Source organism: Staurois parvus, unplaced genomic scaffold, assembly GCF_062004578.1.
Source record: "Staurois parvus isolate SC_StPar_1 unplaced genomic scaffold, SC_StPar_1.0 ptg000300l, whole genome shotgun sequence".
In the NCBI taxonomy this organism is placed as follows: Eukaryota; Metazoa; Chordata; class Amphibia; order Anura; family Ranidae; genus Staurois; species Staurois parvus.
The window spans coordinates 2,011,053-2,025,086 of record NW_028318096.1 but is presented as its reverse complement, the minus strand read 5'-3'; the positions used below and the strand labels follow the sequence as shown (position 1 = coordinate 2,025,086).

Here is a 14,034-nt window from a genome sequence, read left to right as displayed (position 1 = left end):
ACTGATAACCAGGTCACCGATGAATGTGTCAGATTCGGCTTTTTGTTTCTCCACTTGTTTTGTGTCATACAAATACAAACAAAAAAAAGAGAAAAAAAGCATGAGAATGCTTAAACATTTATAATTGCAACAATTAACTTACAGAAATACAGGGGTGTCAATATTTTTGGCCATGACTGTAGATAGCACACCGACAGAAGGTAACAGAACTGCTCCTCTGTTAAACAGGTATGCTAATGCTTAGCATATAACAAATATTGGTGCTGCTACCTATTCAATCCCAAATCAAAAGAGCTTACCGGTATCCGATCCACAGTTGCTCATCTGTAAGTGATACTCCATTAAAATGATTGCACAACCGCTGCTGCTCTTAAAATCTAGCATTTATTTTGAAAGCCACAGTGTGCAATTTATGAATACAGTGAGTTGATGCGTTTCAGCCTACATGATTTTAGTCATACCATATATGCTGAAACGCATCAACTCACTGTATTTGAAAATTGCACACTGTGGCTTTCAAAATAAATGCTAGATTTTAAGAGGAGCAGCGGTTGTGTGGATCATCTTAACCACTTGCCTACCGGGCACTTTTACCCCCTTCCTGCCCAGGCCAATTTTCATCTTTCAGTGCTCACACTTTGAATGACAATTGCGCAGTCATTCAACACTGTACCCATATGGCATTTTTTTCACACGAATAGAGCTTTCTTTTCGTGATATTTAAATTGCCACTGGGTGTTTAAATTTTTTGCAGTATAAACAAAAAAGAAAAAGATTTGAAAAGAAAAAAAAAAAAAAGTTTTTTTGTTTTTATTATAAAAGTTTGCAAACAGGTAATTTTTCTCCTTCACTGATGTGCGTTGAGGCAGCATTGATGGACACTAATGAGGTGGCACAGTGGGGAAATGCTGGAGGCGCATGGGAGGGTGCGTTCTGGGAGGATGTAATAAGACGCCCTCCCAGAACTGGACAACAGCGCTGTAACAGTCATTCGGCTATGGTTAATGAAGTATGCTAATGCTTACTACTGCCTTTCTTTGCAGAGTTATTCTGGCGATAGAGGGATCAACAATCAGCCATTCATTATTACTATACAGGATTTATATATCGCTTACAGTTTGTGCAGCGCTTTACAACATTCAGGAACCAGATGAAATCTGATCCATCATTAGCTGTTCCTGCTCAAAAGAAGTTGATTTAATGATCGGCTTCTCTTGAAAAGGAATGTTGAGGAAGGGAGAAAAAAAACCCCACACAACATCCATGCATGGCCAGCTGAAAGCTGTGGCAACAACACCACACCAAAGCTGAAACTGAGTATTTGCTTTAGCTGTATAAAAAGAATCTTACCTATATATTTGAAGATATAAACTATGCAGATGAACACACGATCCAGACAAATAAGGCATAAATTCCTGAAATAAATAATTTATTGATTCAAAATTTCATATTGCTTATCAAATGGTAAAAAGAAAAAATGTACTGAAAATCATACATTCCAGGCTCCTCGACACTGTCAGACCCTGTGGTGGAAGTCAGAGCCAGCATCTGGGTCTTTAACCTTGTTAATGGTGCCTACCACAGCTTATGTCCACATTGCATCTCCACGGTTTGACAATCATTTTTACAATATAAAGATTTCGCTGAAAAGCCTGGTCGCATCTATGCAACTATAACCTTACACCCATTTCGGGCGGTCTAGGTTTTCTGGGGTTATCTTCCTTGGCTATCCAATTTTCAGCTGATCACCCCCAGGAGACTTCTGTATGCCGTCCAAGAAAAAAAAAAAAAAAAAGTAGGGGACAAGATCAAAAGTCCCTTACAACATACCTACTTAAAACACACGAGATTTGCAGCACGTCTCAAGACAATACAGAACGAGCATCCCAATCCGATCCCACAGTTCATCCATTAGCTCAGGACAGGGAGTATGCACAGCAACTTACAAAGGGGGACTTGGAATCTTGCTTGGAAACTATGTACACCAAGCTAGCTGCTAAATTCCAATCAGAACTCCACAAGAGCACAAAATGTTCTCTCTCAGGAAATAGCCACATTGGGCTCCAGAACCGACCGCTTAGAAACCAAACATGATTAACTCAGCCTAGCCTATGATTTCCAGAGATCACGATCATTCACAAACGGCCTTTGCACAATTGCAGGCACAGGTTGGGGATCTTAACAAATCGCAACTGCAGGAATAATTTGCAAGTCAGGGGAATCACGGAGTCAGTGTCTGACCTTTCACAAGCCATAACCAAGCTATTCAAGTCTCTCCTTCCGGACCACGACCCTAGGTTCTTTGCTTGTGACCGCATTCATAGAGCCCTGCGCCCAAAACCTAATGATAAACCGCCTAGGGACATTATTCTGCGTATGAAGGATTTCCTGACCAAAGAAGACATACTCAGAGCTGCTCACAATACCCCAACGAGTACCTTTGAAGGTTCGGTTTTACAAATATTTCCAAGTGTTTCTCTGGCTACGTTAAACGTTGAAAAATGAAGGAAATCATAACTGCCCATTTCTCAGCCCGTATCAGATAAAATGGGGCCTTTACAAATGGGATCCCTTTCAGCTGATCGTTCCACATAATGGGAGCACATACATAGCCACATCCCTTCCCGAAGGCCGAGAAATCCTGGCCAAATTGGGCCTGGCAGACGCCCCATCACTTCAACGTCCACCTTCTACCCCTCAGGTTTCTCCCATTTGGCATACCCCATCTCCACGAAGGGATAGGAGAGTCAGATAGGAACCGGGATGAAAAGACCTTGCTCATTTGCATATTACACATTGTTTTGATGTTCTTTTGTAGGATGCTGCAAATTGTTACATGTTCATATATCATTACTTTTGATCTGATATCTAGTTACTTGGACGTGCAAAAACCCAGAATGGGTTTTCGGACCCTCATTTTGCCACCCTTATGCTCACAGAAATTTTTGACACGTGACCCCACCCTGCCACCTAGCATGTCAGAGATGTTGCCGCCCTGACGAGAGGTGACAGCTCCGCTTGTAGCAATTGTGCTTACAGACATGGACGCGGTCATCCATCTTGCTAAGGATCCTCCATCTTGTATCATTTCTACTCCCAAATCAGCTTCCCTCCAATTTCCCCCCTTCCTCAGGAATGTGGTCTGTATGATGCCAGAGATCACAAGTATCAGGCACAGTGGGAGGGTTCATGGCTATAAACCCCAATTAGCCTGGCCCCCCCGTATGTCTGCGAGACTCTTGCTTGGAAAAGGATCGTAAAACCATAAACCTGTCCTTCGCTGAGCTTCAAAGACATTCCAGCTAGCTGTAAAACAGACTCACATTTAAAAATCCCCTTTTCCATATACTTTTATATCTGGAGATATGGAGGACTTACAAGGAAACCAGGCATATATTCAGATCGGTCACTTTAATACAAGTCGGCTGATATATTACACCCCCTAGCTGAAATCTACAGGAGAGCAGAAAATATCTCCTTAACCGTCCCAAGCAGGTATGTCATATTTAATATCTAGATGTTCAGCAGATGCTTCTGCATATTAATCTACTAGTGGCAAAGCTGCTACATACACCGAGGGTAAGTTATGGATCATGACAAACTGCGAGGGATTTTGGTTCTAGCTTGGGTCTCCGCGTGCAACACCCCCCCCAAATGAGGCGATTGTTTCTCTGCTTCAAGGAGACACCCTACTGAGTTCCTAGAAAGGCGGTGATGCTTGGAGCAGAGCGTTAAAGAATTCTCCCTTTTAACAATCGAAACCAACTTTGGGAGAACGGTACCCTTTTGCTCTGACACTTGAACGCTGCTTAAACCAAGGCTGACGGCAAGTACTTTACCTCTCTAAACTCCTGTTATCTCTTTGCTGTGTTATTGGTGTGTGTGTGTAACTATATATATATATATCTATCTATCTATGCGCTACATTTTTTTCTGTAAATATTGTTATTATGCTGTTACACAGTTAATATTTCTGTTAATGTACATGAGAATTCATATAGTTTATTTTTTGTACCATTTCCTATGGATGTTTCTATAGTTAAGTTATATGCTGCCATCCAGTGGCCTTATTTGTTCTTCATGTTGCCTCCCTGAGATCTATGACACAATTCCTGTGCATATGAAGCTCCTCCCTTCTTGAGTACATCACTTCCTGTGTCATGGATGCAGCCAACAGACCACATGTAACAGGGACACATGTATTCTGCATAGTATGCTACAGAAAGTATCATCTTTGACCGCATAATACTGGAAACCATTCATTCTGCTGTATCCCGTTGTCACATGTACAGAATAAAGCAACTTCTGGATGAACACAGTATTGGTGAGTTCAAGCTATCTGATAAGGATTGTCCACAGTGATTATATCTGCCTATACAGGCTAGGCAGAGAGGTCTCACAAGGGATAAATCGCTATCACAACAATCTGAGTCAGAATAGTCAAAAGATGCATAGAATCCCTACAGCCTGCTGTGTATATGTGTGTGCCTAATCTGCAATCAAACTCAGTGCCGCACAAGCTTACTGCATTTCATGTGAATATTGAATACTGTTTCTCTGCATTGAACTGTGTTACCCCACCTGTCTAAGCTGCTGTTCGTCTTCTTAAAGAGACAGTACCAATTTTGCATAACAGTAAAAAAATGTCTAGACAAGGCTCTGAACACTCCTTTATGGCCGAACCAAAGCAGATACGTCATTCCTCTGAACCAGCAGATGTACAGGGAGCAGATTCTGCAGACATTCCCGAACAGGGCGTAAAACCCAAACGTTCAATAAAACCGACACAGAAACTCAGGGAAAACTATGAAGCCACTAGAGATGAGTTCTCCAGTAATCTGTCAGACCTCTGGGACCGAACTTCACAATGCATGTCAGTTTTGTCACACTTTAATGATCAACCAGCTGAATTAAGAGACTCTATAAATCGCCTATCTGCTGCGTATGAACGCTACCACCGGCTGTCTGTAAAATATTCAGCTTTCTTGCAGGACTCTAATATAGAGGATTCTTCAGCAGAACTGATCAGGACTGATGCACTAAACCAACAAAGGGATCTTGCAGTGCAAAATGCTAAGTTTAAAGCAGAACTCCGCATTACTCAACTGCAGGAGACCAGATCTCACAGATCCACCTCAACCAAGCGCACTGCACTTTCTTCTAGATCCTCTCGCTCCAGAAGTTCGACGTTAAGCGATAAGCTAATAGAGGCCCACGCTGATGCTGAATCAAAAAAGGCGCAAAGCTTTTTTACCAGAAAGAAAGCAGAGATAGAAGCACGCAAGATAGCTCAGCAAGCAGAGATGGAAGCTAAAAGCAAAGCTCAGCAAGCAGAGATGGAAGCTAAAAGCAAAGCTCAGCAAGCAGAGGCAGATTCCCAAATAAAGATTCTGCAGATAGAAAGGGAGGAAGCAGCTTCCCTAGCAAGGCTGAAAGTCCTTGAACAAGCTATGGGACAAAGTACTAATTCAGACTGCCTTATCCCAGCAGAATTGGAAGATCCAGTTGAATGCACCAGTGAATACGTATTAAAGCATAACATTTGCGAAGATACAGAGTCATCTCCTGTACCTCCTACTAACAACACTGTTCTGATTCTCAACACAGAGACCTCTCAGCTCCATATGCCCAAGCCTCTTCAAATCTACAACACAAGTACATCTATGCAGCAAACCACATCAACTCCTGCCAACAACAAGGTGACTTCCAGCGACAAGCCGCAGCTCAAGCCACAGCCAGCACAAGCATTAGGGACTACACCACAGTTAAACGCTCATGCAACATCATTTTACCCTGGTAAACCTCACCCTACATCACCAGAGAACTTTCACACCCAAGGGGTTTCACAAGTTACTTTGGCACCAAAGAGTAAGAGATCAGACTTGAATGACTTTGCCAGATATATGAGTCGCCGTGAGCTCATTAACACCAGCCTCTCAAGGTTTGACGACTGTCCAGAGAGCTACAGGGCCTGGAGATCAACCTTCAAGGCTGCTATTGCTGATCTCAACCTTACTACTAAGGAAGAACTTGATTTGCTCATAAATTGACTGGGACCAGAATCTGTAGATCGTGTTAAAAGACTGAGAACAGTACATGTTGACCACCCAGACGCAGGTCTTGTTGCTGCATGGGCAAGACTTGAGCTAGCCTATGGTAGCTCTGAAGCCATAGAGAGCGCTCTATTCAAGAGACTGCAAAACTTCCCAAAAATAGGAAACAGAGACTATCGCAAGCTCCAAGATCTAAGTGACCTCCTCATGGAGCTAGAGTTGGCAAAGACAGACCCACGTCTATCTGGACTAAGCTTCCTGGACACCGCTCATGGTGTCAACCCAGTGGTGTCTAAACTGCCATACGGCCTGCAAGAGAAATGGGCACAACAGGGCTCAAGGTACAAAAGACTATAACGTATCCTTTCCTCCATTCTCATACTTTTGCAGGTTCATTAGTGATCAAGCCTGGACGAGAAACGATCCCAGCTTCAGCGAACCAAACTTGCCTGCTTCATCTTCATCATCATCAAGGTATGATAACACAGCAGCTAAACGTAGAGACTGTACTAGAGCAATATCTGTTAAAAGGACAGACATCTCACCCTCCACAACTTCACCTACTGACCAAGGCATTGTGGATGCCAGAGATAAAGACCCTAATCGTCAGTGTCCTATTCACAAGAAGCCTCACCCTCTTAAGAAATGTCGTGGGCTTAGGGCAAAGACTTTACAAGAGCGCAGGGAGATTCTCCAGAAACTTGGAATATGCTACAGGTGCTGTGCTTCTTATAACCACTTTGCTAAAGACTGTAAAGTTGTCATCAAGTGCACAGAATGCGGTAGCGACAGACATGTTACAGCCATGCATCCTACTCCACTTCCAGACAACCCGCAGCAGCTACCTACCTCAACCCCTGTCTCAAATTATGGCGGGGAGCAACAAAGTCATGCTCTAGCCAAAAGTAATGTTTCTTCTTCATGCACAGAAGTCTGTGGAGAGGGACTGGATCACAAATGCTGTGCCAAGATATGCCTAGTCAAGATATACCCAAAGGATCATCCTGAGGAAGCTGCTAGGATGTATGCCATAATAGATGAACAGAGCAACAGATCCCTGGTTAAGCCTAAATTCTTTGAGATCTTTGGCTTAGAAGGTCACGCCACACCGTATACTCTCAGAACCTGTTCTGGTCGTGTAGAGACCTTTGGCAGAAGGGTCGATGGATTCATGGTCTCTCATATCAAGGATGGAGAACGCATACCCCTCCCAACATTAGTTGAATGTGATCAGATACCAGACGAAAGAGAAGAGATTCCTACTCCAGAAGCTGCATATCATCATCCTCACTTAAGGCACCTTGCTGATGAGATTCCTGCGATGGACAAGAGTGCTGAAATCTTGGTCCTGCTAGGAAGAGACATTCTCAGAGTACATAAAGTACGCGACCAATGCGATGGACCTAACGATGCCCCTTATGCACAAAGACTTGACCTAGGCTGGGTAATAGTGGGCGATGTATGCCTGGACAGAACGTCATCTGAGATCCACTCCTTCAAAACTTACATGTTGGGAAATGGACGTGCATCCCACTTCAAACAGTGCCCTCACCATTATGAAGTAAAGGAGAAGCCTCTTGACATCATCCAAGTACCTGATGTTACTCCTGTTCTTTGTGATGACAACCTAGGTACCACAGTGTTTTGTACTACAAGTGATGACAACAAAATAGCCTTGTCAGTCGAAGATAGAGAGTTCATCAAAATAATGGACGAAGAATTCTTCCAGGATGAGTCTAACAGCTGGATCGCACCATTACCTCTTCGTGCTGCAAGGGCCACACTCCCAACCAATCGTGAACAGGCTCTATCCAGATTAAACTCACTTCAATGAACACTAAAGAACAGGCCTGAAATGAAGGAACATTTCATCGCTTTTATGAAAAGGATCTTTGACAATGATCACGCCGAACCAGCGCCACCACTTCAAAGACACGATGAGTGCTGGTACCTGCCTTTCTTTGGAGTGCATCATCCACGTAAGCCAAAACAAATCAGGGTAGTATTTGACTCCAGTGCCAAGCATCAAGGCGTATCCCTGAACGATGTTCTTCTCACTGGCCTGAATCTAACCAACAACCTTGTAGGTATACTTATGAGATGTAGAAGAGAACCAGTTGCCATAACTGCTGATATTGAGCAAATGTTTCATTGCTTCATTGTACGTGAAGACCATAGGAACCTCCTAAGGTTTCTGTGGCACCGTAAAAACAACATGGACAATGAGATCATTGAATACCGCATGAAGGTACATGTTTTTGGAAGTAGTCCCTCACCCGCTGTTGCAACATATGGTTTACGAAGGACTGCCCTTGATGGAGAAAAGGAGTATGGTGCGGATGCTCGACACTTCGTTGAAAGAGACTTTTATGTTGATGATGGACTTAAGTCTTTACCTACAGACGAAGAAGCCATAGACCTGCTCCAAAGGACACAAGGTATGCTTTCTGAGGCTAACCTCAGACTACACAAGATTGCCTTGAATAGTGTCGCTGTTGTGAAAGCCTTTCAGCCTGGCGATCATGCCACTGGGTTTAAAGATTTAAATCTTGGGATGGACATGCCACCTGTACAGAGAAGTCTGGGCCTACGGTGGGACTTATTAAAAGATACCTTCGGCTTTCAAGTCAGCTCTGCAGACAAACCATTTACCAAGCGTGGTGTTCTGTCAGTGGTGAACAGCTTATACAATCCATTGGGATTTGTGGCTCCCATCACCATACAAGGTAAAGCCTTACTTAGACAGTTCTCAGAGTCTATTAAAGATTGGGATGCTCCGCTGCCTACAGACAAGCTTCCAAAGTGGGAGTCCTGGAAACAATCTCTACATGCCTTAGATGGAATCAGTATACCATGCTGTTACACCTCAGCTTCCCTTGCTACAAGTCAGGGAAAAGAGCTTCACATCTTCTCAGAAGCATCTGCCATAATCAATTCAAGACCACTTGTTCCAGTTTCTACAGATCCAGAGACCCCAACTATCCTTACCCCAGCTACTCTACTTACCCAGAAGCTTGGGTCCGTTCCTGTTCCACCTGGAAACTTTAAAGCAGGAAATCTGTGCTATGACCAGTGGAAACGAGTACAACACCTCTCTAACCGCTTCTGGAATCGTTGGAGAATGGAGTATATTTCTACTCTGCAAGGACGCAGAAAATGGCAACGCCTGAACCCTAACATTAAAGTTGGAGATCTCGTTCTGCTGAAGGACCAGCAAGCTGAAAGAATTAAGTGGCCCATGGGACTCATTGTAAAGAGCATTCCTAGCGATGACAGCAAGGTACGCAAGGTGGAGGTGAAAGTTGCAAGACAAGGGACTGTAAAGACTTTCAGCAGACCTATCACGGAACTTGTTCTGCTCTTGCCCTTTGGAGAATGAACTTGCTTGCGTATGCTGCTGGATCCAACCTGTGACTTCAAGAAGGAAGTGTCTTGAACTTTAATTGATATAACTTGAAGCCTTACGTTATAATTGTTGCACTATATGCATGTTCTCTTTTTTATGTCTTTTAGGTCTTCAAGACATCAAGCAAATTGCACTGTTGTTTATTTGCAATTGTATAACTACCGTTATGGTTTAAATAGTGACATTTACAATGCCAGACAGGGAGTATGCTGTTACACAGTTAATATTTCTGTTAATGTACATGAGAATTCATATAGTTTATTTTTTGTACCATTTCCTATGGATGTTTCTATAGTTAGTTATATGCTGCCATCCAGTGGCCTTATTTGTTCTTCATGTTGCCTCCCTGAGATCTATGACAATTCCTGTGCATATGAAGCTCCTCCCTTCTTCTTGAGTACATCACTTCCTGTGTCATGGATGCAGCTAACAGACCACATGTAACAGGGACACATGTATTCTGCATAGTACGCTACAGAAAGTATCATCTTTTGACCGCATAATACTGGAAACCATTCATTCTGCTGTATCCTGTTGTCACATGTACAGAATAAAGCAACATCTGGATGAACACGGTATTGGTGAGTTCAAGCTATCTGATAAGGATTGTCCACAGTGATTATATCTGCTTATACAGGCTAGGCAGAGAGGTCTCACAAGGGATAAATCGCTATCACAACAATCTGAGTCAGAATAGTTATTGCACCCTTTTGATCTTTTTAGTAATAAAATCCTATTATCTAAAGCTCTTTAATGCAAACTAAGAATTCCTGTCTCTGAAGAACGCTACTGTGCGTTTTAAACGTCTGCATACATCTGTCTGCGGTGACATTGTGTATACAAATTATTCAAACATCATAGTGTTATTGCTAATATTGCGGTGTTTCTTCTTTCTCTGTGCAAAAAGGAAGTGGTGGCAGTGTGAAAGGTTAATTGCGTAATTAACATGACCCAGTAACAATTGCTCCCAGGCTGCAGGTACACAGACTGTGGTCAATTAGCTGGAAAATCTTTGTTCAGGGTGCAGCTGGCCATGGCATTGTTACGCACGTGACAGCGCGGTTTTAGATTGGCTAGTCCTTCGTCATGAGTTTGGTGAGAAGGGCTGGGGTCTGATGCAGCGCTCGTCACACCGCTTCCCGTGTTTTAAGGTGGCGGAGTTTGGGCCCTTTGATAAGCTTTTCTGTCTTTTCAGGGAAGGCATTTAGCCCACCTGATCCACAGTTTATTATACTGCTTTAGTTGAAGGGGCTCTTAAGGCCACAATTCTATTGTTTTATGTTTTTGTTTTGACAGTTTTGGTACATATTACTCATACAAATTTGTGGGCACCCCAGGAACTATATTGGGACTTGGATGCTCCATAAATTGATTTTGACAGATTTCACCTTCTATGATGTGGTTCCAGATAATCCACTAACTAGACAAACTATTGTTGATACCTTTCAGCTGGGTACAATAATGTTGACTGACACTATTTTTTTCCCATGGCTATCCATTGCATCTCACATAATGTCCAGGGTTTCAATTCTCCAAATAAGCGTAAAACGGCCTTCCACTAGTACAGTGGTGGGCAACCTTTTTTTTCAACTGAGCCAAATCTCGCCAAAACCATGATTGAAATTTATTTTGAGAGCCACATTTTTAAAACTGAAAATACATCTCCCATATAGTAATTCATCCCCCATAGTAATTCATCCCCCATATAGTAATTCATCCCCCATAGTGTAATTCATCCCCCATAGTGTAATTCATCCCCCATAGTAATTCATCCCCCATATAGTAATTCATCCCCCATATAGTAATTCATCCCCCATATAGTAATTCATCCTCCATATAGTAATTCATCCCCCATAGTAATTCATCCCCCATATAGTAATTCATCCCCCATAGCAATTCATCCCCCGTATAGTATTTCATCCCTCGTATAGTATTTCATCCCCCGTATAGTATTTCATCCCCCGTATAGTATTTCATCCCCCATATAGTATTTCATCCCCCATATAGTATTTCATCCCTCATATAGTATTTCATCCCCCATATAGTAATTCATCCCTCATATAGTATTTCATCCCTCATATAGTATTTCATCCCCCCATATAGTATTTCATCCCTCATATAGTATTTCATCCCCCCATATAGTATTTCATCCCTCATATAGTATTTCATCCCTCATATAGTAATTCATCCCTCATATAGTATTTCATCCCCCCATATAGTAATTCATCCCTCATATAGTATTTCATCCCCCCATATAGTATTTCATCCCCCCATATAGTATTTCATCCCTCATATAGTAATTCATCCCTCATATAGTATTTCATCCCCCCATATAGTATTTCATCCCCCCATATAGTATTTCATCCCCCCATATAGTAATTCATCCCTCATATAGTATTTCATCCCTCATATAGTATTTCATCCCTCATATAGTATTTCATCCCCCATATAGTATTTCATCCCCCCATATAGTATTTCATCCCCTCATATAGTATTTCATCCCTCATATAGTATTTCATCCCCCCATATAGTATTTCATCCCTCATACAGTAATTCATCCCTCATATAGTAATTCATCCCCCATATAGTATTTCATCCCTCATATAGTATTTCATCCCCCCATATAGTATTTCATCCCTCATATAGTAATTCATCCCCCCATATAGTATTTCATCCCCCCATATAGTATTTCATCCCCCCATATAGTATTTCATCCCTCATATAGTAATTCATCCCTGATATAGTAATTCATCCCCCATATAGTATTTCATCCCCCCATATAGTATTTCATCCCTCATAAAGTAATTCATCCCTCATATAGTATTTCATCCCCCACAGTACTATTCCCCCCCCCCCCCCTTCTAGTAAGCCAAGTCCCCCGTGTCAATTCACTTACCTTTTGCGTTCCTCTCGCTGTCTTCCCGCGCCGTTCGGGTCTTCAGGGCGGACTGTGAGAGGAGCCTAGCTCCCCTCCCCTCACGTTCGGCACGCTGCCCCGCCTACACACATCCTGACAGCCACATCCGCAAGCCGGATTAAAAGGTCCGCGCGGACTTTTGGGGCTGCCAACCGAGAGGAGGCAGGGGAGCGGCCGACCGAGAGGAGGGAGGGGAGCAGGCGCCCGGCACACAGAAGAGCCGCATTAGACTGGGTAAAGAGCCGCATGTGGCTCGCGAGCCGCGGCTTGCCGACCACTGCACTAGTATAAGCGCCTAGGTGCAAAAATTTTTCTATTACAGGAAACTCATTTTACGGTCGCTAAACACCCAACATATTTCCATTGATCTTACACAGGGGTTTTACACTACTAAAAGCACAGGGGTGGCAATTTTTTTACATAACTCATTCCCCTTCAATATTCAACATGTATATCGTGACCCTGAGAGTTGATTCATCATTATTAAAAAGGCACACTTTCAGGTCATGAACTCACGATCACGAATGTTTATGCACCATATTCAGCTCAGGCTTCCTGCTTTTCTCATTTTGTTATAGTTCTTGATATGTTTCTTTCCCCTCATTTACGGGTGGAAGGGGATTTCAATCTGGTGGTTAACCCCCTTTTGGACAAAAGTTCGTCCTCACCATCTTCCCAAAATCCCTTACTAAAAAATTGGAAACACTTCAACTGGTAGACTCCTGGAGGGCACACAATGTAGGAGCCAAAGATTACTCATTTTACTCCCACCCAAATGACTCTTGTGCTAGATTAGATTATATCTATTGTTCCCCAATTCTGCTAGCCAATTCTAGGAAGGGATGTATTCATTTAGGTCCCTGGTCGGATCATAATATAATGGCATGGTCTATCACTTTCATAGGTCTTGCACCCACTCCTATTCCTAGCACCTTAATGACTCTATTCTCACAGATATTAATTCCTGCCAAGAAGTAGTTACATCTATTCAGGAATACTTTCAACTAAACGCAACTCCTGATATCTCCCCAGCTACATTGTAGATGGCCCATAAGGCGGTCATGCGAGGTCGCCTCATTTCTATGGCCTCAACTAGGAATAGGAAGCGGTGGAAGCAAATTCAGAAACCTACCCGAGAATTAGAAACACATTATAGAGCTCATATTGGCAATCCATCTCTTTGAGCAAAATGATATCGCAAAAGCGTTTAGAACTGAATACTTTATTATCCCAGAAAACTGAAAAAGACCTACGTTGGGCAAAAGCCTCTTTTCTGTTACATAACAACTTGGAGTCTATGTTTGCACGGAAATTAACCATCCTATACAACACCCACATATCTATAAATTACGAACTGAAACCAACAGCCTCCTTACAGCAAATTTTACCAAATGGTTATGCCTGTTAATGTTACCGACTCCCTGAGTGCATCTCTCCGCAATTATTTTCCATTTTGTTGGGCCACTGACCGGATCCCATACCTAGGTATCTACCTCACTCCCAACTTCTCAAAACTATTTGTCGTTAATTACCCACCGTGTGTGTCTCATCTTGCTACTCTTTTGAAAGTCCGGCATTGATACCCCATCTCATTCTTGGGCAGAGTCACGGCAGTAAAAATGAACATCCTTCCTAAATTACTTTACTTATTTAGGGCA

At 42.7% G+C, this 14,034-nt stretch overlaps 1 protein-coding gene across 1 annotated transcript in view; it reads right to left on the bottom strand.

Moving 5' to 3' along the window:
- Positions 1 to 14,034, bottom strand: part of FIRRM (FIGNL1 interacting regulator of recombination and mitosis) — a gene marked incomplete at its 3' end in the record, with an annotated part of 101,330 nt that overhangs the window by 46,902 nt on the left and 40,394 nt on the right. The window contains exon 9 of the mRNA XM_089683064.1: positions 1,351 to 1,415. Coding sequence (XP_089539190.1) covers positions 1,351 to 1,415 — 65 coding nt within the window. The remainder of the gene's footprint in view (positions 1 to 1,350; positions 1,416 to 14,034) is intronic.